This window comes from Carcharodon carcharias, chromosome 9 (genome assembly GCF_017639515.1).
Source record: "Carcharodon carcharias isolate sCarCar2 chromosome 9, sCarCar2.pri, whole genome shotgun sequence".
Taxonomy (NCBI): domain Eukaryota; kingdom Metazoa; phylum Chordata; class Chondrichthyes; order Lamniformes; family Lamnidae; genus Carcharodon; species Carcharodon carcharias.
Window position 1 is genome coordinate 142,072,882 of NC_054475.1, and position 27,074 is coordinate 142,099,955.

Sequence of the window (27,074 nt, forward strand, 5' to 3'; positions counted from 1 at the left end):
GAGGTGTGGGAGTGTTAGGTACAGGGGCAGTTGGTTGGGGGGGGAGGGTGGGTTTAGGAGAGGGAGTGGGTAGGAACCAAGTTGGGGGGGGGGGGGTTCAATCTAAGTGGGGGTTGCTCCATGATTACCAAAGGGCAGCCCCCAAAGAGTAACCCCCCTTTCCTTCCTGCCCTTTAACCATTTCAGGTTAAAATGGTTCATGCTCCAGCCCCACTGCTCATGCCAAATGTATTATAGCATGGGCAGCATATTATTAGGGTCAATAGATAAGCCTAATTGGCCCTTAATTGGCCATTTTAATATGGTGTCCATCCACCCCCCATATTATGGGGATGAGTTCCAGGGTGGGTGGAAGGCATTGGGATGGGCACCAACCCATTTTACATGCACCACCACCTCTCCCCATAGGAAACACAGCCATAAGGGATACGTCAAATTCAGCCCCAAGCATTTGTTGGCATTGACAGAGACCTGGCAATGGGGCTTTTGACTTCCATTTTCAGCGAGGGTGAAGGTAACATTACAAAACCCAAAAAATGAATATCAGTGTTTATTTTTTAAAAACGCAATCAAAAGAACATAATGGGCTTTGTTTCTAAGCTCTTGAATATTCCATTTTAATTCCAGTGCATCCACCGAGACTTGGCAGCCCGTAACATTCTTCTGTCTGAGAGCAATGTTGTGAAGATCTGTGACTTCGGGCTGGCTCGTGACATTTACAAAGACCCAGATTATGTACGGAAAGGAGATGTAAGTTTACAGCTTTCGATCACAGAAGCTGAATTACTAGTGCTCCTGTATCTCTGTCCAGTGGCTGATAAAGTCTTGTGCATCATTGCAGGCCCGACTCCCACTCAAATGGATGGCACCAGAATCCATATTTGATAAAATCTACACAACTCAGAGTGATGTCTGGTCTTTTGGAGTGCTACTGTGGGAAATATTTTCCTTAGGTAAGTCTGAAATAAAAAGGAATAATTAACATCAGGAAGCAATTTTGAGTTTTACATTTAAGTTCTAAAATGTTGCCAAAGGCTGCATGTCAAAAATTAGGTTTAGATGCCAATTTTCAAACTACTAGTTCGTCCTTAGAAAATGTTTTTTTTATTCATTCATGGAAAGTGGGTGTCACTGGCTAGGCCAGCATTTATTGCCCATCCTTAATTGCCCTTGTTCAGAGGGCATTTGAGAGTCAACCACATTGCTGTGGGTCTGGAGTCATAGGTAGAGCAGGCCAGGTAAGGACAGCAGATTTCCTCCCCTAAAGGACATTGGTGAACCAGATGGATTTTTACAACAATCGGCAATGGCTTCATGGTAATCAACAGACTTTTAATTCCAGATTTTTATTGAATTCAAATTCCACCATCTGCCGCGATGGGATTCAAACCCAGGTCCGTCCCCATGGCATTACACAGGGCCTCTGGATTACCAGTCCAGTGACAGTATCACTATGCCACTACCTCACCTTATCCAATTACTTTTATACTTTGGGCATAACTTAATTTTATACAGATCACTACGGGGAGAATTTTCTCCCCGTCAGTCTGGCCACTCGGGAGCGGGCATGGGCGGACGTGGAGCCAATCGCCACCCGCGATTGGCTGCACGCCACCATTTTACATGGGCGGGCCAATTAAGGCCCACTCAGCATGATGCGTGCCCGATAGTTCTCAGTACTACCTGTGTGGGCAGGGGGAGGAGGGAGAGTTGGGGCCTGCACTCTTTCACGCATGCGCACGAAAGAGCGCAGAAATCTCCTTGGGGCACGGAGTTGCTTCAGGGAGATTAAGTTCGGGAATAAAGTTTTCATTAAAGACAGAAAAAAAATATTTGGACAAGTCCCCTCATGTGACAGTGTCGCATGAGCTGGGACATGCTTATGAAATGTCAAAAATGTTTTTATTTACTTAATTAAACATTCATGAAACCTCACCCCGCCCATGGCTGAGGTTTCATGAAAAATGCAAAGGCTCCTTGGGCTCTTCGCCAGCCCACCAACCTTAAGGTTGGACGGGCAGCCCTGTTGACATCTTTAATTGGATTAGTAATGGCCTTAACAGGCCTTTGACAGTTCAGCAGGCACATAGCCATCTCCAGTGCGCAGCCGCCAAATAGAAGATCGGAATGACGCACGGTGACATCGGGATGCATGCCGGACATCACTGTGCATCATTTTATGCATCAGCATGCGGGGTCCACCTCCGCACGCCGAACAGAGAATTCTCCCCTTTATGTTTGGGGATCAGCTGATACCATTAGAATTAATAATGCATGGATACAAAGAATGTTTAATTAATTACAATAGGAAATGATATTGGCATAAAATTGTGTTGGCAATAATAATAAAGGTTAATGTGTCTGGTTTAAATGCCATTATTCACAGTTTTAGCAAATCTGATTTCACCATTTCATGGAACAAGTGAGTTTATCATAAATCTTAACTTTCAGAGAATGTCAATGGCAAAGGCCTAGAAATGATGCACTCATTTAATCTGAATTGAGGATTTGTGCTTCGCATTTTAATTGAAAAAGTTTCAAAAAAGTGTTAAGAAAATCTATACCAACTACACCATTATGTAAAGTAAAAAATAGAACTAGTGGATGATGTCTTCTGGTTATTAATGTAGTAGGCAGATTTCCTAATTTCCTCTGCACTGCTTTTACAATTTTGCTAGAAATAACAAACATTTTCCCTTACCTTTATGCATAGCAAACAAAAGGAATCTTATCTCCCTGCTTGTATGATCTTATCAATCTACAATATCTGGATTTTCACTGGCTGAAAATCAGCTGTGAAAACCTATCAGCCAATTTGTTTGTTCAGCTGTTTGTTGTTCCCATTTTCAAATTGGACAATAGGAATGGAATGTGCAAGGCTACGAAGATAAAGTAAGGGAGTAGGACTAGGTAAAATGCTCTTTCAGAGAGCCGGTGCAGACTCAATGGGCCAAATGGTTTTGTTCTGCACTGTAAACATTCTGTGATTCTGTTCTATTACAGAAAGCCAGGCACAAAAAATTGAAGGGCAAACTAACACTGACACACTTTCTAAGTTTTTATTTACAGAGATCTGCATTACAAACATGCACCTCTGAAACAGACAACTATGGTTTCAATTTGTTCCTATTTACAGGAGCACAAGTGAATCCTCAGATAGTACCCACCACCTGAATGCTGTTAAATACTCAATTAGCAGACAATTAACACAGAGCTATTTAAGAGACGTGGATAAAAGATTCTGGAGATTAATTTGATTGCTATGGTATGAATCAGCCTGCCAATTCACCATCACCTGCTTTTTGCTTTTGTCAGAGAACAATTTCACAAAAAAAACATGGTTAGAGTAGGTTAAGAAGAGTAAAACCAAAGTTAATATGAAAAGGGTCAGAAAGAATACAAGAGAATGCAAATGGAAAAAATGCATGGTAGGACAAGTACAAATGTACTTACTTTGATATCAGTTTTGTGTTGGGTTTTTAAAATTTAGTGGTTTAGCGTTAATCTTATGATAACAAAGTTATTCGTGATTTGTAATATTAATGTTAATACTAGTGACACAGGATGCAATAGCTGAAAACTAATCTTCAGCCCAGAAAGACAACATTTCCCCTGAATCCATTGATTTCCCCAAGGTTAAAAGATAACTAGAAAAAAATATTTCTACTTCCACGCCACTCAAAGGATGAATAAGTGCAATATTTGAAACATAATTGTTAGCTTGCGGGCTAGATTAAATTCAGAAATTTTAAGGCATTTTAGGACTTGATTTCATTATTTATAAAACTGATGATAGTCACGTGCCACAATTGTGGGACGTATCTTTGTTGTTAGATGGCTGACCTTGAATGGTAACAATTATAGCAAGTGGTTCTTACAGATAATCAAACCACCATGTCTATTTTTCCTGTATTTTCAAAAGCCAATACATCCAATTTTGTTTTCTGACTTAGAATGCAACTTTGAAAAGTTATGAATTGAATCTGTTCAGTGTGCATTTTAGTTGTTGCAGCTCCTTGGGATTTCAGTTTAATTTGTTGTTCTGCTGCAAGCTTCTTTTCAAATCTCATTTTAAAGAAGTTACAAAATTCTGCAGTACTTGACTGTATTCGTATTTCTTGGTTTGTTGAACATTTTTTTCCCATTTTCTCACCAAACGAGCTGATACATGCATGTTGGGATACAGTTCCGAGGACATTTCCTGCTTCTGTGGACCTCACCATGATACCATGATGACCATTCTTCATATCTGAGCCTAGGTCCTGAGTGCCAGCAGGCTGTTGAACCATGGAGTTGGGGAGGTTGAGGGAAGTGTGTGGGGGTGGGGGAGGGTGGGGTCCTTGCAGTCTAAGTTTAATCCTGCCCTCACCCAAACATCCACATATGACCACTTTCTAACAAAATTAACTGAATACCAATCAGAGAATCTTGACCAATTCTGTCTTGACCAACTTGTTTTCTCTACTCTTGCTCAAGGCACTGGGGTCCATTTAATACCTTTAGTGCCTTCAGCTGGTGTCAGCCAATTCAGCATGGCACAGTAACGTAAACTGGATCTGTCCACTTTCCTGGTTCATGTGATACGATTCCCCAGCTGTCTGTGAATATTTATTGAGCTTTTCCAAATTCCTTTCATCCATGATCATTACCATCCTTCGTGGTAAAAGAATCTTCCCCAGCAGCGAGTGTTGGAATTTGAGTGAATTATGATGTTTGCTCCCTTCACCTTCCATGTAAAATAAAATCCTTCAGTTTTAGCGAAATGCTCCTAAAAATGCGCAAAGTTAAAACAAAAAATATTCTATAGCTATAAAGATGTTATAGATACTACAATTCAGTAGAATATTTCGGTTTCTTCAGGGCTGCTACCTGTTGTGAAATGATTCACATCACAGAATGGCCAATATTTTGAATTGGTTTCATGTGAAGTGTGACTATTATGGTAAAAGGGATGATGTATCTGCTTAATGAGCAGTGAGGAACTGGCACGGCTTGTAAATACAGGAAATAAACAAAAGGTAATGAGGATTGAACAGCAGCAAATTGGCCACCCAGTCAGGACATCTTTTCAAATTTAATTAAATGTATATCCAGTTTACAAACACCTTCTGTACCAGATGTCACTGTAGAATGGATTGGCTGAACTTAGCAAAAACAATAGGCAAAGTTTCACCTTGTGCAGTAAGGTAAGAATGAAAACTTAAGGAATGTCTTGTGAAAAGAGAAAGAATGAATAGTTGCTTCAGTCTGAAAGCCTTTTTCTGGTCATATAGATCCTTACGTACTGCTTCTGTCACAGCTACATAGTGGCAAATAAAGCTAAGTAAGCACTTAGGCCTGAATTTTTGCAGGTTTAAGAGAGGGCCCCTGGCTTAGCCAGAATGGTGCTGAAACCCCAATTTTAGAAATCCTGCCCCAAATTCAGCACCCACCATTTTTGCCAGAGTGGGGTAATGGGAATGGATTGCATTTTGCATGCCCATGGTTCATGGAGGCAACAGCACATGTAAAAATGCAGCTGCCTTCAGTCAGATGCGATTTTTGTCACCTAGGCTTCTGAAATACAACTTGTTGGCTTTATGCTTTACAAGAGAAGGTCTAAACTTACTGGAGTTCTTCGGAGATAGGGTACCCTTTTGGAGTAGTAAGGGAGAGGTCAAGTACCCTTTGGGATTATTAAAAGTAGACGTGAAGTGTGTAAAAAAATAATGGATAAACTAATTGGAACTATCAACACATTTAAATTTCCTACCCCTTAAAGTAAAAGTCTACAGTTCTTAAATAATCAGTATTTGCTATTTCACTGTTGACATAAGCCTATCATTAAAGGATTTGTGCTCCATGCCTGATTTCACAACCTTGCATTATCACACTGGGGTGCCTATCAGTTCAGTTTGATTGACAGCTCCAAGTTACGAAGATTTGATATGGGACAATGAACACAAATGCTTGATTTTATAAGGGATTAAGTAGTTGAATGAAATCTTTGCTTTTCATAAAGGATTAAGGGGACATTGAATGCAGTGAATGAATTTAATTAATGAGAGCGTTTTTTTTTAAAGTGAAGTCATCAATTGACACTTAGATCTTTATTTCATCTCAGCGTGGCTCCTGAGGTCTGCCTATGGTAAATACTGGCTGCATTGGCATGAAGGGTGTAAGAGAAAAGGGTGGTGGGTGTGGGTTATGAGTTGGCATTACATTAGCATAGATGCTATAAAGAGCCCTGTGGGTAAGTAGAGGGGCATAGGTTGTAATGGAGGGTAATGAGAGGCCATGGGGGTTGGGTAGAGGGGCATAGTTTGGAATGGGGTTTAAAAGGCAATGGGGGGGGTAAATGGTCATAGGTTGGCATGGGGGTATGAGGGGCCATGGGGATGGGTGGGGGCATGTAATGGCATGAGTTGGGATGGATGGGGCATGGGGAGTGTGTGAGGGGTGAGGGCTATTTTTTAGTCTTATTCTTCTTGCACGTTCCTGAGCACCAAGATTAGCCTTTCACACAGCCGTCCTCCTCTGCACTCAGCAGCCTATGTGGCTGCCTCTGCAGTGTTTATGAAGGGCGGCGGACATGACTCGTGGCCTCCTTCCAAACACTGGAACGAAAATTAGGATATCCGGAGCACTTTCTCCCAAATTGGATACACAAAGCCAGGACTATTCCTGACTCTGTGCTCCCAACTCAAGGGTGAAAATTCAGCCCTTACTATGCTTTTGCACACTGTATATAACTAGGTGAAAGTTCACCTCAGTCACGATTTTCCTGGGCACCAGACCACGTGAAAATACTTTGTAGAATAATTTTGTAGAACAGTGAAAATACCAAGTTGGTCCAGTATGGAAACAATAGTGCAGATTTTCCTCTTATTGTACTTGGCATTAATTACCTGGATAATGTACAAAGGAAATTCTGCAGGGGAGGATTCCACACCTGCGATGGAAAATCAGACAGGTTTCATTATGGGCACATATCCTTCCCACCCAGTTTTCCTCTATGCGTTACACCCAGGCGACCTTTTATGTCAAGTTCAACAGAATAATCTTTCTGAATAAATCATGGAATTATGAAGTGATAGCCACAATATCTAATTGACGATAAAGTTGTCTCTGTTCATTCAGATAACCGAGCAGCAACTCTATTATTAACCAAGGTAGGAAGCCCAGATCCTATGGTGGAAATTTTATTCCATTTTCATGAGATGGAATTTAGAGAGCAGGCGCATGCTGCTGAAGTTTCACAAACATTAGTGAGCAAAGTGGGAGTGGGAAGTATTTCAAACTTTTCACCCTTTTGCTATACAAGTCTGCCATTTACCTTTTACCTTCAAGCACGGCCACTGACACCAGGCATTGTAGAAGCTGCAACTGGAAAACCATGTTGCAAATGGCAATTTTAAAAAACGTGTAATTGCTTTTTAGATTCCATTGCAGAGGAAAGCCTCTTGCAAAGTAAATGGAGTGGATTAATATAGCACCACAGACTAAAGGCACTGTTACAGTGCTGCTGAGGCAGACCTATAATGCAAAAGTAGATTGAATGTCCTTTGTTGGCATTTTTGGCATAACCCTCTCATTCAGAAAACAGCTAATCAGTTGTTGGCTGTTCCTTGATTCGAGCATGATGTCAGCTCAGGTTGGCGAGTTTCTCCCATGGGTCTTCATGTGGCTGAACAAACAGGCCGATTCTCAACCTGCGGATCTTTGGGCACATGGGGCACACTTCCCAAGTAGTAGTGGGATATGGAGTACAGAATTTGCTTGCTTTTCTTTCCTTCTCTGCCACCACTCTGCCTTATCATTAAAACATTATGACTCAAAGAATGATGGAGCTTGATGGACAAATTATCACTTCTTTGAACGATTGATAGCAATCCCCTCCCAGTCATTAATTTCAATGCTGCTGCACTTCAAGCAGAGCTTCAGAGTGTTTTTTTTTTTGTCCTTCCTGGAGTGTTGGCTATTTGAAAGTTGAGAAAACAGGACCTGGTGGGGAGATGCTTTTCAGCCATCCAGACAGTGTTCAGTCCATCATAATTGATTTTGCAGGAATTTTGCCTGAATGCTTGTGGAGCTGTCTTCAAGAAGGACACAGTTAATCCATAGATGGCATTAACAAAGTGCGCACGTCCACTTGTGACACACTGATGCTGACTGAACATCTATCATTTGTTAGTCTCTGCAGTTACTCGCTGAAAAGAAAATCCTTCAGTCAGTTCTCAGATTGTCTGTGGTTTTCGGTTTATATTATGAAAATGGAACTTTCACATGTCAAGCCAATTCTGCATTAACAGTATTATTGAACACAGATGCACAATATTCCCATAGTTAATAGTACTCCATAATGGTCCACTTTATGGAGATCAGAGACAGACACAGATTCCCATTCTTGTAGTAAAGGAAGGGGTAGATTTTCAGTCTTGACCATGAGTGGTGGCAGAGAGGAAAGTAAATATGTGAGAGTAGTGAGACATCTCCAATTAAAAGATGATTTCCGAAGATCACCCCATAGAATGTAAAGGGATATTAAATAAAAGTATCATGTGGAAACATTAAAAAGACAATCAAAACATTACCTCTGGTATGAAGAAAGGACTAGCTAAGAATATTATCAAATTCAGCCAAGTTTCTCATTGTTCTGAATGTACTATCCCACATTAGTAAGGCTACGCAAATATAGGTAGGGCTGGTCTGTGACTGATTCAGAGTCTAGAGTTAGATCTCCTTATCTTGTTGATTTAGGTTACACAAAGGAAAACCTGTCTCATTTTAATAACCCACTCAGTTGGCTAGGTATCCCGTTCTGATTGAATTCCTCATTTTGTAAGATACTTTGCCTGTAACGTATTGAAATACAAATGATGGAAAATTAGTGGCAGGAAGTTAAGTGGGAGTACATTTGCTGTTGTAGTTACTGTGTACATGGCGAATGAATGAAACAATTACAATTGTGGCCAGTTTTAGAAACAAGCTGTTGGGAAAATTCCAAAATCTGAAATAGGCCATAGAAGCATAATTTCTTCATCATTGAAGTCTTTAAATATTAACGTTTGAATACTTAACGCATTGTATCCAGTTTTGTTGTTCACTCTCCTAACAGATGCATTATCCATCAAAATAATGAACACAGGAATTCCTATAAACATGTGAAGTATGCATATGCTAATAATCAAAGAGCTCACATTCAAGAGAAATATTTCATACAGAAGCCTATTTGTTTTCAGGTACTTTCATATTTTATAGTATGGAAGTATTGGTTCATAGACTTTCATCTATAATAAAGGAAGCCAAAAAACTCAAGTTATGATGAAAACCATCCTGCCTCGTCTGAGTTTTTTTTAGCACAACAGTCCACTGATAGAGCGCACTGTGTTCCACAAATGAATTGCTGCAGAGACTTATCAGTTCAATCATATCTTCAAATATGTTAGCGGGAGAGGAAAGGCCACAAGAGCTTTTTAATTCTTCCATAGGTAAGTTATATTGAACATTAATTGGCGACATTTATCCAAAGCTCTGTAGGTTTGGCAATAGTTTACCTAGGGCAGTTTTCTGCAAGCCTTTTAAAATGCTTTGACATGTTTTTGGTTATTTCACAAAAGGTTGGAAAGAAACATCATTCCTAGAAGCACCAACACTTCGTTACATTTCAATTTTAGAAATAAAAATTTCTAATCTTTAATGATATTGGCAGGCAATACTGACTTTCCAGTAGTGTCCCTGGTGGGGTTACGATGATGAGAATGACATTCTTGCAGCTACTCCTTCATTTCCATATGACTTCTATAGAAATTTTCCTTATGGTTCCTGTTTCTGGAGGTTGTTTTAGTGACTCTTAAAATAACACTGGGCAGAAGTTTCCCCCTATTAGGGGGGGAAGTTCAGGAGCGGGCGCGTGCAGGCGCGCCTCCAATCAGCACCCCATTTCAGGGGCGCGCCATTTTACATGGGCAGGCCAATTAAGCCCAGCGTGACATCCACCAGGAAGTGCTATGCACTCCCTGTGCAGGCCTTGGCGGGGGGGGGGTGAGTGGAATTCCCAAGGCCATGAGTGTGCTTTTTTTGCACATGCGCGTGAAAGAGTGCACTCATCTCCCTGAGGCTAAATGCTGCCTCAGGGGGATTGGCGCCAAATTCAAAAATGTTAAAAATAGAAAAATAAAATTTCCCTGACATGTCCCCTCATGTGACACTGTCACATGAGTTGGGACATGTCCATCAATTTTAGTTAAACTTTTATTAAATTTTTAAAAACCTACATGAAACCTCATCCCGCCTGTGGATGAGGTTTCATGCTTTTTCTGAAGCATTAAGGTTGGACAGGCAGGTCCTTTAACTACTGCAATTACTTTTTAAATGGCCTCAATAGGCTGTTGACAGGTTAGCGGGCGCACAGCTGATTCGGCTGCGCCCCTGCCGACCTGAAAATTGAAATGATGCGGGGTGATGTCAGGAGTTCCGGCCAACGTCATTCCGCGTCATTTTACGCTTCGGCGTGCGGGTCCCGCCCCACCGCATGCCAACCAGGAAATCCTGCCCCTAGTCATGGAGTGTTATAGCAGGAGTTGCTAGTCTCTGCTGATGGTTCAGCTAGTTATGGTATTAGTAGGTAGCCTGACAGATCGGGATGGTCCATATTCAATCCCCAATCTGTCCTATCTTAGCTTATTTCCATAGATATAGTAGCAGAGGGTGTTGCAGTTTTACCCCCATTCTGAGGATGAGGAGGAAAAGTTGGTTAAGAACAGGATTGAGCTTGATTGCATTGTCTATTGTCATCAAGTGGTCTGCTGATGGTCACTATCAAGACACACATACACATAATATCACACACATATTATCAATGGCCATTGGGACAAGCATCTGAGGGTAGCCAATACTTGTGGAGTCAATGAATGGGGAAAAATGGTGGTAAAATAAGTAAATGTCTATTTGAATTCCTCTGCTCTAGGTGCCTCTCCCTATCCAGGAGTCCAAATCGATGAAGAATTCTGCCACAGGTTAAAAGAAGGAACAAGGATGAAGCCCCCTGAATATTCTACCCCAGAAGTGTAAGATTTTGCTGCTAATGTCTCATTTTTTTTTGAAGCGGAACTGTTCCAATTACAGTTGTAAATAATGAAAACCTCTCATATAGGTGAGCTTTCGAAGAATCAAGTGATGAACCAATGGTGTGACAAATCTGGAGATAAAATTTAAAGAAAATCTGATCCCAGTGGGGTGGAATAATCTGTGGCAAAACCCAGATTCACCAAGTTTGTACTTCATTGATTAAAAAATAAAGTTGGGATTTGGGGTGGGCTATTCATCTACTCAGCCCTGCTCCAACAGTTTGAGGGCATGTCAGAGGCCTTCTCTCCTCTCCCAACCCTCCCCACCAAGGAGTCCTCCCAGTGAGACCAATATCTGCTGACAGCTAGCCTAGGTGGCCACTGTGATCCTGAATTGGGGCCTGAAGCTGAAAGGTAAAATGCCAGTCAATCATAGAAGGATTGATTGCATTAACAAAGGAGGCGTAGAGCTTCCTGGAAGCTTTTTCAGTTTAGTTCGGTCACTTCGTCTTTCAAACTGTCTCATCTCCACTTTGCAGAACACCAGGGTGCCACTCTGTGATCCACCACTTCCATGGGGTGGGGGTCCCTCTCTCACACCACTACAGCAGCAATCAGCATCCAGTTGTGTGTAGTGGCTGGAAGATTTACGCCCTCAAACTTCTAACAGTTCCAATAATTCTGTGTGATTTCTACCCCTTGATGTATCAACTGTGCTTTGGAGAGGTTTTATGACCAGCAGACCACAGTCTGTATCTTCAGATAAACTCTATCACTCAGGCATTCAAAGTAAAAGCTAGAAGTGCAAGATAAATATTTTCTAGCCAGTTTTCATCCTTTGACTTAGTGTACATGCCATTACTGCACCTGCCTTTACCAGCTACAACATGATGGGAATCCACAGATATGACTTTTAAAGCAGTATGACCAATACACCACTTTGCCACAGAGAGAACTAATGAACAAACAAGACAGTATCTGTGCCAAAACAGCAAACACTATACAAAGTCTAAACTGCCTTGTACTGGATAGATGCAGATATATTCAAGTTTAGGGCTAAACTCACTTGATTCTGCCTGAAAGCAAGTCCATATTTCTGCAAAAACTCAGATCTCTCTTAGAGCTTGCACTGGTTTAAATAGTTTAATACATTGCTAACCAAGTTATCTAATACCCTTGCTCTGTTTCTGTTTTAGCTATCAGACAATGTTAGACTGCTGGCATGGGGACCCAGGAGAAAGGCCTACCTTCAGTGAGTTGGTGGAACAGCTGGGAGATCTTTTGCAGGCCAATGTTCAGCAGGTAGGGGAATCTAAACAGGTGGATATTATCAGGGGAGCGGGGGAAGCACGTGAAGAGTCAAAAATTCCTGAAAGCAGAGGTTGTACAATTTTTTTAATCCTCCTGCCAATGAGGTTTGTTTACTTTGGGCAGAATCACCCCAGATTTGCACTATGTGCGGTTGTGTCCACTGTCCACTGCACTAATAATCTCCACTTTCACTCTTAGGCACATCTGACACATCGCCCTCAGGCGACTGTGACCCTAACCCCAGCGCCAAGAGCAACACCATTGAAGATCCATCACGACACTCACCCACACCCTCCACCAGTGCAGCAGCACACACCTCCATGGGACCTAGATGTAGAGTGTGCCTCGGGATCACAATCTGGTGAGCACAGCTCACAATCTGTTCCACAGCAGGCGGAGGCAGCAACATCCTTGGTCAACAGCACTCGACAGACTGGAGGCAAGGAATCTGCTGAGTCCGAATCAGATGATGAGCCTCTGGACTCGGTCCTCGATTAGTTGGTGGAGCTTCAAAGACAATCATGGGAACATCAGGAAGGGAAGTCTGGTTCGCTCAGCAGATTGAAAGGGGTATTGGACAAACCATCTGCCTTCAGTCTGAGGTGATAGCACCGGCATGCTGTTGCAACAAGGTCAATATTACCAGGATGGTGGCCGCCATGGAGATGTTGGTCCAGGATGTCACTCCTGCACTGCTGCATGAGTTGAACTCCATCACTGATCCCATAGCTGGCCTCCAACAGTGTCAACACAAGAGGGTTGCAATTTCTCAATTTCATTCCTGCTTCCCCTTCTCAAGATATCAGCCAGGGGCCGTTGGACACCCATAGAAAAGAAGATCAGCAGCTCGACATCCCGGGGCTGTTCACCCAGGTGACTCCGGGAATGTCCAGCCGATCCAATCCCTTCTTCCTGTGACCCCTGCGGCTCCAGCTCAAGTGGCCGAAGAGTGTACAGCCAGCCCATAGCAGGGCACCCAAAGCAGGCCGGATCCCTCTAGGTCTCAGCCCTCCAAAGTTATCACAGACAGGGCATAGCGGTCAGCAGGCTGCCTCCACCTCTGCTGCGGATGTCGGGGGAACACCAAGACATAGCGGCAGGGTTAGGAAGGTTAAAGGAGATGTAACTCTTATTGAGTTAAAACAATCAAACTAAATTAACAAAATTGGGATAAATCAGGCACAGCCCCTAATTCAGGTCAGCTGTAAAACCAAGAAAAAAGTTTAAAGGAAACTTACAAACTTTAAACCAAAATGTGATTAAAGGGGTTGATAAAACACCCCAGTCCCCGCGGTGCCCACCGGGCAGTTAAGGAGATGTAGTTGCACAGCCTAGGCATGGGCATTAATCACTTGTACATAATGTTCACTATTGTAAATGAATCCACAAGTATGTCTCCCTGCCTATGGCTCCTTGTTATAATGAGCAGTGTTCATGTCACTCAGATGTGAAACGTGGTTCCTGCACAAGATAAAGGCAGGTGACTCAGTCCAGGACCTTTTCCCAGTGTGTAACCTTCAGACCAAAGTGATGATCTGGCTTCACATTCCCTAGACACATTACTGATGCCTGCACCTCGATGGTGCTTGTCATTGCTGCCAGGATGTCATGGGCAGGCATCAGAGTTCCGTCATTCTCTCTATGTGCTCTCGGCACCTTTAAGGTGGGGCTGGCCCCCATCTCATCAGCATCTGTGACCAGTTATACTGTGCTCCTGAAGGGGTCAGATGCTGAAGGCTGACAAAGGATCAGGTGCATTTAAAGTTTCATGGCTGCGTCTCCACGATATGACCCTGATCAGAGCGCAAGCAGTATTACTATAGTATTTGTAGCTGGCCTGACAGATCAGGCTTTGGCCAAACAGGAGTCAGGCATTCACAGAGGCAATGTGAAGATCTATGGGGTGTCCTCACTACATGTCGTCATCATGCTCCTGCAGTCGAGCAACTATTAGGACCTCCGCTGCATCTCCAATACATGAGACTAAGCACTGAGGGTATGTGCACTGCCATCAGCCACACAGGAGTCAAACATTCACAGATGCAAGGTGAGGATGTCAGGACTGTGACTGTCCTCACTGCATCTCTTCATCATCCTCCATGAATCTTGCGGTTGTGAGGGCCTCCTGAGCATGCCTGCTTCGTCTGGCCAGTGCAATGGCTTCATTGCTGGCATCCCCACCTTCAAGGACATCATCACCTTCGACGTCCTCCTCATTGGAGGAGACATGCAACTCCTCCATGTCCTGCTCAGTCAGGTCCTCCCCCATTGCAGTGCCAGGTTGTGTAGCATGCAGCAAACTATGATGATACACAACACCTCCTGTGGACAGTATTGCAGTGCTGCACCAGACCTGTTGAGGCACCAGAACCTCACTTTCAAGATGTCTATCATTTACTCCACCAAAATCAGGGTTGCAGCATGAGCCTCGTTATACCATCACTCCATTGCAGTCTGAGGCCGCCGCATGGGTGTCATCAGCCACATCCTCTGAGGGTAACCCTTGTCCCTGAGGAGCCAACCCTATGGACCCTGGAAAATGTCAGGTATCTGAGACCTGCTAAGGATTTAGGAGTCGAGGACATTCCATGGGAATCATGTGCAGACCTGTAGGATGCTTTTGTGGTGGTCACAGACCAATTGAACATTCAGCAAATGGAAGCCCTTGCGGTTGACATAGTTGACTGCTTGTTGCCACAACCAAAAATTAACCCATTAATATGGACCTATAATTCTGATCTTATAGCGCTTTTCTCATTATGTAACCATGTAACCGGCCTAGTTGATGTAATGTTCAGTAATTCAGATGGGCTGTGCACAACTGTGTGCAGAAAAATTAATCCTATGGAAATTCTGGTTGATATAGCAGGAGTCACACACGGTAGGAATTCCAGTAGAAATATAAACCAAGATAGAGTGGTTAATCCCTGGGAAAACTAATTCTGAAAGTAAGTGGATTTTTTTTTAAAAGCCATCTGTATTTCCAAGTATAATAGGAATTTTTAAGAAAAAAATATTTCTCACAGGTTATGCTATCACTACTATATCAGGGTATGATGCTATAGTTTGGATACTGTACAGGAAAAGAATTTCATAAAAGTTGGACTTCCAAAAATATTTGCATTCAGCTTCTAAGATATGTAATTACTTTCGCCACACACATTACAACCCGCACAAGCCACTAATATGAAATTTAATACTCTCCTGCCTTAAAGAATCATGTTGCTCATTTGCAGAATTGCATGTTATACAGTCAGTTTGCTTTAAAACAAAAGTGCTGCTGTGCACGTTTGTTTACAAGAGTCTTGGTTTATAACTGCATATTGTGATGATATGAACCGCACAGCAATGTTTAAGCTGTGTTTGAAATTTTACTCATAACCTATTGCTTTGTGAGCAGGGATGTGTCCCACGTGTTTTCAATCTCATCAACAATAATTTATGAAGAAATAAGATTTTAACAAAAAGGTCATGCTTTATTATACCCAGCCAACTCCCAAAAGTAGATTATTTTATAACCAGACTATAAATACCAGAAACTTTCTTAGATTCCTTTCCCCTGAGAAAGACAAGGATGAGTTTTTAAAATTCTGTTTGAATTAGCCTTGGCTGACATCTAAAGGGGTTGAGAGAGAGAGATACAGTTGTATTCTAAATATTATTAAAGGAAAACTGCTCGCAAGTAAATGTCAACTCTCCCTCACAAATTGAAATTGTGTGCTTGACATTAAAGGTATGAAATTATTTTCTCTGCTAATTTTAAAGGAGCATTATTCAATTTGTTTTCGGTGGTTAAGTGCTTTCATTAAAATAATAGAAAGTGGAATTTTATACGTACGCCTTAGCACTTTTATTACTGAGATCACACAACGGCATTCAACCTCTCAACATCTTTCAAACCAACTGCTTTAATGTTGCAACTGACAGTTCCTTTACTTGACTGAAACCTTTGTCAGCAGAAATATGTAAAAGTAGAAGCTTACTTTCTGATAAACAATTCCAAGAAAGAGCAGGTGGCAACGCAAGATCTTCATTTCACGTGTTGCCATCAGCTGGGAGTAGATCACTAGCTTTTTGACAAAAATCCAGTCACGTGCTCACAGGAATTTTTTTCATTCATGCATGGGATGTGTGCATCACTGGCCAGGTCAGCATTTATTGCCCATCTCTAATTGCCCTTGACAAGGTGATGGTGAGCCACATTCTTGACCTGCTGGTCCATCTGGTGAAGTTAAACTCAAAATATGTTAGAGAGGGAGTTCCAAGTTTTTGACCCAGTGATGATAAGGGAATGATGATAATAGTTCAAGTCAGGATGGTGCGTGGCTTGGAGGGGAACTTTCAGCTGGTGGTGTTCCCATGCCCTTGTTGCCCTTGTCCTTCTACGTGGCAGACATCATGGGGTTAGAAGGTGCTGTCGAAGGAGGCTTGGCAAGTTGCTTCAGTGCATCTTGGAGATGGTACACACAGCTGTCACTGCTCGAGGGAGTGAATGTTTATGGTGGTGGATAAGGTGCCAACCAAGTGGTTTGCTTTGTCCTGGATAATGTCCAGCTTCTTGTGTTGTTAGAACTGCACACATCCAGGAAAATGGGGAGTACTTATTCACATCCCTGACTTGTGCCTTGTAGATAGTGAATATACTTTTATGGAGTCAGGAGATGAGTTATGTGCTGCAGAAGTCAGGAGCTTCGAATCTTATATACAATGACTAAGACCTCAATTAAAATGGTAAATTCTAATAATTTGGCATTAATTGCTGCAGAAGCTCACTTTGAAAGGCTGCAGAATACACCTTCCAGGAAAGCTTTGGCACAAAAAAACTTATGTTAATATAATTTCCCTCCAAGCACATGTAAATCAAAGTGCAAAAGGGGTTAAATAATATGAGTTCAATTTAAACAAATCAACAGTGTAGACTGCTGAGAGGAAGAAGTTTGAGCTGGTCAGTCTCTGGTGATGAATTCTGTGCATGTTTTTTTTTCCATTTTCTGACTTGCTTTCTTTTTTTAAATATAGGATGGAAAGGATTATATTCCTTTGAATACTATGTTGCCAACAGATGGTGATTCAAGCCTCTCTGCAGACCCCAGCCTCACAGAAGACATAACAAATCCAAAAGTTAATTACAATTGCACAGGAGTCATTGGGTTAGTTATTTATTAGACTAATCAAGAAGTGCTCATTAAATTGTACAAAAGAAAACAAAGTTCCTTTCCTGTGTAGAAGATTCTGGAAAATTACCCTGATATTTGTATTATTGTGCCATGTCCTGTTCCACATTACCAAACTGCTTCCACTAAACCTTTATCCCTTTTTGTTGATAGACTCAATTGCAATAATGCAAAGAAGAGGCCACTGAGTGTAAAAACATTTGATGAGGTTCCTGTAGAAAATAAGACCACCGTGATATACGAGGTAAGTTTTTAAATATGGACCCTGTCAATCTAGAATTGAATGATGAATAAAGTTGCACACTCAATTTAGGAAAATGAAGCTTGAAATGAGAAACGATCATTTGAATGACCAAGGATATTCCAGCCACAGTCCATGTGGAACCTCAATCGTAGACTATCCAACTCCCATTCACCTCACCCAAGATCCTTGCACTTTCTCTTTAAGCTCTGTTTCAATTAAGCAGATCTATTTTGCCATAACCATATTCTTGACAGGAATTTGTCCAGTTCCTTTTTAAAGGTACATACAAACAAGGAGCAGGAGTAGGCCATTCAGCCCCTCGAGCCTGCTCTGCCACTCGATAAGACCATGGCCTCAAATCTGCATCCTGCCTACCCCCGATAACCTATCACCTCCTTGCTTAACAAGAATCTATCCACCTCTGCCTTCAAAATATTCAATAACTCTGCTTTCACCACCTCTTCAGGAAGAGAGTTCCAAAGACTCATGACCATCTGAGAGAAAGAAATTCCCCTCATCTCTAGTTTAAATGGGCAACCCCTTATTTTTAAACAGTGATCCCCTCGTTCTAGATTCTCCGACAAGAGGAAACATCCTCTCTACATCCACCCAGTCAAGACCTCTCAGGATCTTATATGTTTCAATCAAACTGCCTCTTACCCTTCTAAACGCCAGTGGATACAAGCCTAGCCTATCCAACCTTTCCTCATAAGACAACCCGCCCATCCCAAGTATTAGTCAAGTAAACCTTCTCCAAACTACTTCCAATGCAATTACATCCTTCCTTAAATAAGGGGTCCAAAACTGTACACAGTACTCCAGATGTGGTCTCATTAGTACACTGTATAACTGAAGCATAACCTCCCTACTTTTGTAATCACTTCCCCTCGTAATAAATGATAACATTCTATTAACCTTCATAATTACTTGCTGTAGTTGCACACTAGCCTTTTGTGATTCATGCACTAGGACACCCAGATCCCTCTGCATTTCAGAGCTCTGCAATCTCACACCATTTAGACAATATGCTTCTCTTTTATTCTTCCTGCCAAAATGGACAATTTCACATTTTCCCACATTATACTCCATTTTCCAGATCTTTGCCTACTCACTTAATCTATTTGTCTTTTTTCGCCTCCTTTTGTCCTATTGTCAACTTACTTTCCTGTCTATCTTTCTGTCATCAGCAAATTTGACAGCCATTCCATCCATCCCTTCATCCAAGTCATTTGTATAAATTGTAAACAGTTGAACTGATCTCTGTGACACACCATTCATTTTGTCAACTTGTAAAAGACCCATTTATGCCTACTCTCTGCTTCCCGTTAGCCAGCCAATCTTCTATCCATGCCAATACATTACCCCCATACCATGAACTTTTATTTTCCACAATAACCTTTGGTGTGGCATTTTATTAAATGCCTTCTGGGAATCTAAGTACAGCACATCCACTGGTTTCCCTCATCCACAGCACAACCAGGATTTTCCCCTCGGTGATTTAGGGGCGGGGTCCGCTTGCCGAGGAGAAAATGATTTCGGGAGGAATCCCCGACGTCATCCCAGGCCATTTAAATCTTTAGGAAGGCGGGCGGACAGCGAAATCAGCTGTTCTCCGACCAACCTGTCAATGGCCAAATGAAGCCATTGACAGGCTAATTAAGATAATCAAAGACCTGCCCATCCAAGCTTAAGGCTGGCGGGCAGGCAGGGTGGGAGCCCCAGTGGGCTCCAGATTATTCATGAAACTTCATCCACTAGCGGGATGAAGTTTCATATCCGTTTTTTAAAAATGTAATAAATTTTAAGTGTTTATTATTAACATGTCCCATTAATGTGACATTGTCACATTAGGGGGACATGTTAATAATTTTAATATTTTTCTATCTTTAGACTTTACTTACCTGTCACTAATCTCCCTGAGACAGGACTTTGCCTCAGGGAGCAGTGCGCTTTTTCACATAGCGCTTCCTGTCGAGCAGGCCTTAATTGGCCCGCCCATTCAAAATGGCGGCGGGCCCCATTTCGGTGGCGGGGGTCAGCTGTCTGCCCGCCACCGAGCCAGTGGGGCCCACACACCATCCAAGGGCAAAATTCTGCCCCATGTTACTTCCTCCAATAAGTTGGCAAAACATGTTTTCCCTTTCACAAAACCATGTTGACTCTGCCTGATTACCTTAAACTTATCCAAATTCCCTGTTATAGCTTCTTTGATAATAGCTTCCAACATTTTCCCCATGACAGATATTAAGCTAACTGGCCTATAGTTTCCTGTTTTCTGTCTCCCTTTTTGAATAATGGAGTTGCATTTGCTATCTTCCAAACCAATGGACCTTCTAGGGAGTTTCGGAAAATTAAAACCAATGCACCAACTCTCACTAGCCACTTCTTTTAAGACCGGGGCACTTGTTAGCCCACAGCTCCAACAATTTACTCAGTACCACTTCTCTGGAGATTGTAATTTTCCTGAGTTCCTCCATCCTTTCCATTTCCTGATTTATAACTGCTCCTGGGATGTTATTTGTATCCTCCATAGTGAAAACTGATGCAAAATACCAGTTCAATTCATCTACCATCTCCTTGTTTTCCATTATCAATTCTCCCAGCTCACTTTCTATAGGACCAACGGTCACTTTGTTAACTCATTTCTTTTTTAAATATTTATAGAAATTCGTACTATCTATTTTTATGTTTCTGGCTAGCTTTCTCTGGTACTCTAATTTTTCCCTCCTTATTAATCTCTTAGCCATTCTTTGCTGTTCTTTATATTCTGTTCAATCTTCTGATCTTGCACATATCTTTGCACAATTATATGCTTTTTCTTTAAGTTTGATACTATCTTTAACCTTTCTAGTTAGCCACGGATGATGAGTTAGTTCCTTGGACTGTTTTATTACTCATTGGAATGTATCTATTCTGTGTATTCTGAAATATCTCCTTAAATGTTTGCCACTGCATCTCTATTGACCTGTCCCTTAACCTATTTTTCCCAATTCACTGTAGCCTGCTTTCATGCCATCATAATTGCCCTTATTTAAATTTAAAAACATAGTCTCAGACCCACTCCTCTCTCCCTCAAACTGAATGTAAATTTCAATCATATTATGGTTACTGCTACCTAGGAGCGCCTTCACTATTAGATCATTAATTAATCCCATCTCATTGAGCAATACCAGGTCTAGTATAGCCTGCTCTCTGGTTGGCTCCATAACATGCTGATGTAAGAAACTATCCAGGAAACATTCTATGAACTCATCTAAACGACCTTTGCCCATCTGACTTTTCCAGCCTATGTGTAGATTAAAATCTCCCATGATTATCACCATGCCTTTCTGACAAGCTACCATTATTTATTCCTTTATGGTACATTCAAACATGTGGTTATTATTAGGGGGCCAGTACACTACTCCCATAAGTGACTTCTTGCTTTTACCATTTCTCATCTCTACCCAAACCATTTCCACATCCTGATTTCCTGAACTTAGGTCATCCCTCTCTATGGTACTAATACCATCATTTAGTTAGAGCCAATCCTCCACCTTTTCCTCACTTCCTGTCCTTCCTAAATGTCCCATACCTTTTAACATTCAGATCCTAATCCATGTCCTCCTGCAGCCAAGTCTCTGTAATGGCTATCAAATTGTACTTATTTATTGCTATTTTCGCTCTTTGTTCATCTGTTTTGTTTCAAATGCTTCATGCATTCAGATACAGAGCCTTTAGTTTTATCCTTTTGTTCTTTTTACAATATCTGGTCTCGTCTGTTGATTTACTGTTAGATCTGTACTCTCTATCCCTTCCTGTCACGGTCTGTTTTTCATTTCCCGTAATAATACCTCTCTCTTTTGCCTTGTCTCTACTGTTTGATTTACCACATCTTCCCAAATTTGATCCCTTGCCCCCACAACTTAGTTTAAAACCCTCTCTACTTCCCTAGAGATAGTTCTCACAAGAATACCAGTCCCAGCATGCTTCAGGTGTAGACCATCCCGACGGTACAGGTCCCACTTTCCCCAGTGCTGGTGCCAGTGCCCCACCAACCAGACTTCTCCAACTCCAGTCTTTCACCTCCTTAATCTGATTTGTCCTATGCCAATTTGCATATGGTTCAGGTAATAATCCAGAGATCCTTTGAGGTTCTGCTTCTTAAATTGGTGCCAAGCTCCCCATACTGCCTATGCAGAACCTCCTTCTTTCTCCTGCCTGTCATTGGCACCAACATGGACCATGACAATTGAGTCCTCCCCCACCCACTACAAGTTCCTTTCCAACCCTGATCAGATATCCCAAACCCTGGCACCGGGCAAGCAACTCAGCTGCCTGGACTCAGGCTCTTTGCTGCAGAGAAGGTGTCAATCCCTCTGACCATACTGTCCCGTCCTACCACTACATTCCTTGTAATTACCCCCGTTTGAATGGTTTCCTGCACCATGGCCAGTCAGCTCAACCACCCTGCAACCCACATCTCTTCCAAACAAGCTGAAAAAAGCCTCAAACCTGTTGGACAATTGCAAAGGCTGAGATTCCTGTCCTCTGGGTCCCCCTACCTGCCTTACTTGCAGTCACACCCACCTGTCCCTGACCACTGACCAAATCAAAAGACCCTATTCTAAGCGGTGTGACTACCTCCTGGAATAAAGTGTCCATGTAACGTTCCCCCTCCCTGATATGCTGCAGTGTCTACACCTCAGCCTCTAACTCCGAGCCAAAGTTTCTGCAGCTGCAAACCCTTACTGCAGATTTATTTGCCCTAAATCACACTGGTATTCAGAAACTCCCACATCCTGCAATGACAGCACATCACCTGCCCTGCCATCTCCAATATGTGTTAATTAATTAATAATTGCTAATTAATTACTTCTAATTAATAGAGTTGACACCTCCCAATAGGTTTCGGCACTGTCAGTAAAATTTACAATACGGATAAAACAATGCAGTACTTACAATACTAATAATACCAGTTACTGGTTTACCTGCTCCTCTTGCTGCACCAAAGTGGAAATCAAATATTGGAGGCTGAAAAAGAGTAGAGAAAAAGAAACACCCCACCCTTCACTGAACTCCCCACTCAGCACACTTTACTTCTTGCAGTGAACTTTACCTAAAGTACCTCTTTTCTCCCCTATGTACCAAATTCCCAAATAGACTCACTTGGTCTCTGTCTCACTCAGGCCAAAGTTTCCCCTGCTGACCATGCACCTCATACTGACAATACACTTTAAAAGTTCCTTTCCTATATAGAACTGTGATGAGTCACTCTCAAGTTTAGCTTCCTGCTACAGTAATCAACACTTATTCAGGCAAGGGTTTTCAGGTGATTGACAGTTAACTGCCACTGAGGCAGCTGCCTGTTAAATTAGGCTATTTAACTTATTTAAAGGCTGCTAATTCTAGGTTGTTAGTTCTAAGTCAGAATCTGATCTTACTCTAAAATTGAACTTGAAAAAGATTTACCAGTTCAATTCCCACTTTGAACCAAATTCCCAAATATACTCACTCGGTGTCTGTCTCACTCAGGCTGAAGTCTCCCCTCACTGACCATGTGCCTCTCTGCATATCAGTTGATCCAGACATAACTAGAAATGGCTTACACCATCTCTCTTGCACAAAAACATCAACCTAGTAATATGTCACACAGGAAGTGTAGCATACTCCCCAAACTACACTAGCCACTCTTCAGCAACTAACATCCTAATTTGTGAAGCATGTGACACAATATATGTCACAATACACACCCTGTGTGACTGGGTGGATGTAAATAAGATGTTTTCCCTAACTGGTGAGTCTAAAACCAGAGGACATAATCTTTGGATAAGACTGGGACGTGGAGAAATTTGTTCAGTCAGAATGTCGTGAACCTTTGGAATTGTCTACCTCAGAGGGCTGTGGAAGCTTAATCATTGAGCATGTTCAAGACAGAAATTGATAGATTTCTGGAGACTAATGATATGAAGATAGTGCAGGAAATTAGCCTTGAGGATCAGCCATGATCTAATTGAATGGCAGAGCAGGCTCAATGGTCTGAATGGCCTACTCCTTTTCCTATGTTCCTAATACACCAACATTGTTAATAGACTAATTATCCTAGAAATTAAACTGCAATATATGAGTACATACGAAATTACTTTGCCTATTGTTTTAATGTTGGTGAAAATAAAATCCATTTAAAATAACAATTTAGCAACTTCCATATTTAGCAGCATAATTTTATACAACCTCATTAAACATTCATGCAATCATATTAAACAAGGTAATGTATATGTTTTTATGTCCTCCTAAATATTGTGTAGGCAAAATGCACAACTCTACAAATATGGAAGTCAGTATAAAGTTATGAAAAAGGCTTTTTCAAAAAAAGGCTTACAATGAAAATAACTTGGCGTCCTAATATTCATGGAAATTTTAAGCAATTTCTCTGTTCCTTATCTGGGAGGAGTCATTGGAGTAACATAACTCCACCAATATTAATTAAGACATTCCAATATACATTCCTGTGGTTGCACAAAAAGTCAGTAGAGGTCAGACTAAATGAAAGTCCCTCTTATTATTGTCTAGTGTGTTATTTTTTCAACAAATTCAAACTGCTGTCCAAGGTGAACCAATAGTTCATAGACAGACTACATAAAGCTCCCCTCAAATAAAATTACAAATGAATGCCATGGATAACCAAACAAATATGCTTTTTATTTTTACATTCCCACAAGTAAAATAGCAGAATCTATTTTTAGAAATGGCAGCTGAAGCCTAGTAAAGGATTTGACAGCAAACTTGCTCTAGGGTTGTCAATCCTCCAGATTTGACCTGGAGTCTCCAGGAATTGAAGATCAATCTCCAGGACACTGCTGTGTGTAATCCTGGAGAAAAATCATTGGGACATTAAAGAAGATAGTTTTTCTTAGTGTCCTTTGAACATTTCTCTTTACCTGATATAAAAATCGGAGGTAAAAAGGCTGTTTGCCTGATGGTTAAGCATTATCCTATTGAGTAATGAGTCTTTTTGCTTTCCAATTGGTGTAGGAAAGCAGTGCGTCACAAGGATGGGTGTGTTGGTCGACTAATGGCTGGAACATTGGGGCAAGTCATGTGATGAAACATCCTGGAATACATTTAATCACAGTTGGCAGCCGTATTTTCAATGCAGGTTATAGCTGATTGCAATATGCTGGGAGCTCTAGAGAATAATCCTTTTTGCTGGGTCTTCTGTCGATACATGTTGCAAATGGGAAATTACGGGCAGAATCTTCTGTTCGACGAGCGGAGGCGAGGCCCGGTCACTGACCCACAAAATGACGCGGGGTGACGTCGGGTGTGTGTCCCGACATCAACCCGCATCATTTAGATTTTCAGGTCAGCCTATTAAGGCCAGTAAAAAACTAATTGAAACCCTTAATGGACCTGCCCGTCCAACCTAAAGGTTGGCGGGCGGACCGGGGAGCTCAGGTGGGCTTCTGAAAAAGCATGAAACCTCCACAGGCGGGATGAGGTTTCATGAATGATTTAAAAATCTCGGAATATTTCAAAATAAAAGTTATAGACATGTCCCAACTCGTGACAGTAATCTGAGCCGATCTCCCTGAAGCAGCACTTGGCCTCAGGGAGATCTGTGCGCTCTTCCGCGTGCATGCGCGAAAGAGTGCACTCCCGGCTCAGGGAATTCCCCCCATCCCCCGCCCGCACAGGGAGCACATAGCACTTCCTGGCAGAATGTCACGCTAAGCGGGCCTTAATTGGCCTGCCCACCTAAAATAGTGGCCCCAATAGATAATACTGGGTGACATTAGTGAAACACTGCGTCACAGGTAGTAGGTGCTGAATTTTTTAACAATGCATGATCTTGTCCAGCACCACCAGGGGAGCACACAGCAAAAGCAAATCATTTTCTGACAGGAGAATCCGACGTGGGTTATTTTCCATCCTGTTTGATGCAATACCAGCATGGGGGACTTGTATTAAATCTCCCCCACTTGAGTTCAGAATTAAAGCTGTTTAACACATCCAGGGGTAGATTTTCCACCTCAGTAGGGGAACGCGTGTCCAACCCGCTCGATTATGAATTGATGCGCATTGACGGGCAAGTGTCCCGGCATCAACGCGCAGTCGTGCAAAAGTTCGGTCAGTGGTCACGTGCGGGAAACAGCAACGCCCCCGCTGACAATTAAAAGGCCTGTTAAAGCCATTAAATTATCAATTAAGTTAAATTTTTCATTGGGCAGACAGGTGAAAAGGCCAAGCAGCCTTTGCACTTTTTAGGAAACATCACCCAATGGTGGGATGAGTTTTCCTAACGTAAATAAAAATAAGGTAAATATTTTTAAACTTAATTAATAACATGCCCCTGCTCATCTGAGGTAGCTCTATGCCTCAGGGAGATTATCATGCACCCGCTCGCCCACCCCACCCCCCCACTCCATCCCCTCCCCGCACCTTGTGCAGGCAGCACCGAGCATTGCCGCTCATGTTTCATGCTGGGTGGGCCTTAATTTGTCCACCAGTGTGAAATCGCCGTCCGGCCCCGATCACAGGCAGCGGTCAGCTTCTCAACTGCCCCGCCGAGCCTGCCTGACAAGGGCAAGATTCTGCCCCAGGTGGATAAATCTGGTGCGTTCTGGGATCTATGTGTACAGGTGTACAGATCTGGTTAACATTCAGTGTAGCTTAGTTGACTACTAATTGTACAGTTAACATAAATTACATTTTTAATCAACTAACTCCAACATTGTGCAGGTAATGGACATCAAGTTGCAGAGTGGCACTTGATATGTTTTCTGTCCATCCTGTTAACATGTCACAGGTGAAAATATATTTTAAAAGGATGATTTTAAAAAAACTCATGTTTGAATTGCTGTTACTAAATTATGCTTAAGAATAGATGTAAGATCCCTCTGTTCAACAGTATTTTATTTATCCACTGCCAAAGCCTCCCAGGTAATGTAACAGTAAAACTCAAAAACACCATTCCATTGAAAGCCACCCACACAGAACCTTGCAAAACAAATACTGTCCAATAGTGTCTGTAAAAGGGCAGGACCTAAGCCAATACAAATAACAAATAAGTCATAGCACCAGTGAATGGTTAAAGTTTAATCTGACATATGACAGTTTATGCGAGATATTATCTGTAAGTGATGAAAACTAATCTGATATAAGTGATATAACTGGAATTCTTTCCATCTTTGCCAGTGAATGATAATCTTTGAAACATTCTCTAAAGTGACCCAGTCAAGCCAGCAGCATGCATTTGCTAGTGCTAACCTCATCTGCTTCATATATGGTGGGTTAGAGCACTGGTGGTGCTCAAGT

The 27,074-nt window shown here is 41.9% G+C and overlaps 1 protein-coding gene and 1 long non-coding RNA gene across 3 annotated transcripts in view; one reads left to right on the plus strand and one right to left on the minus strand.

Annotated features, from left to right (window-relative positions):
• kdrl (kinase insert domain receptor like) overlaps positions 1–27,074 on the plus strand; it is a 217,397-nt gene that overhangs the window by 166,273 nt on the left and 24,050 nt on the right. For both annotated transcript variants that reach the window (XM_041195167.1, XM_041195168.1), the window contains exons 23-28: positions 628–750; positions 842–953; positions 10,949–11,048; positions 12,245–12,350; positions 17,379–17,509; positions 17,687–17,777. In XM_041195167.1, coding sequence (XP_041051101.1) covers positions 628–750; positions 842–953; positions 10,949–11,048; positions 12,245–12,350; positions 17,379–17,509; positions 17,687–17,777 — 663 coding nt within the window. The remainder of the gene's footprint in view (positions 1–627; positions 751–841; positions 954–10,948; positions 11,049–12,244; positions 12,351–17,378; positions 17,510–17,686; positions 17,778–27,074) is intronic.
• LOC121281938 lies at positions 538–23,422 on the minus strand. The gene is made up of 2 exons (XR_005943978.1): positions 23,272–23,422; positions 538–959 (listed from the first exon to the last, which is right to left on the minus strand). It is a non-coding gene; the product is annotated as an uncharacterized LOC121281938 (long non-coding RNA).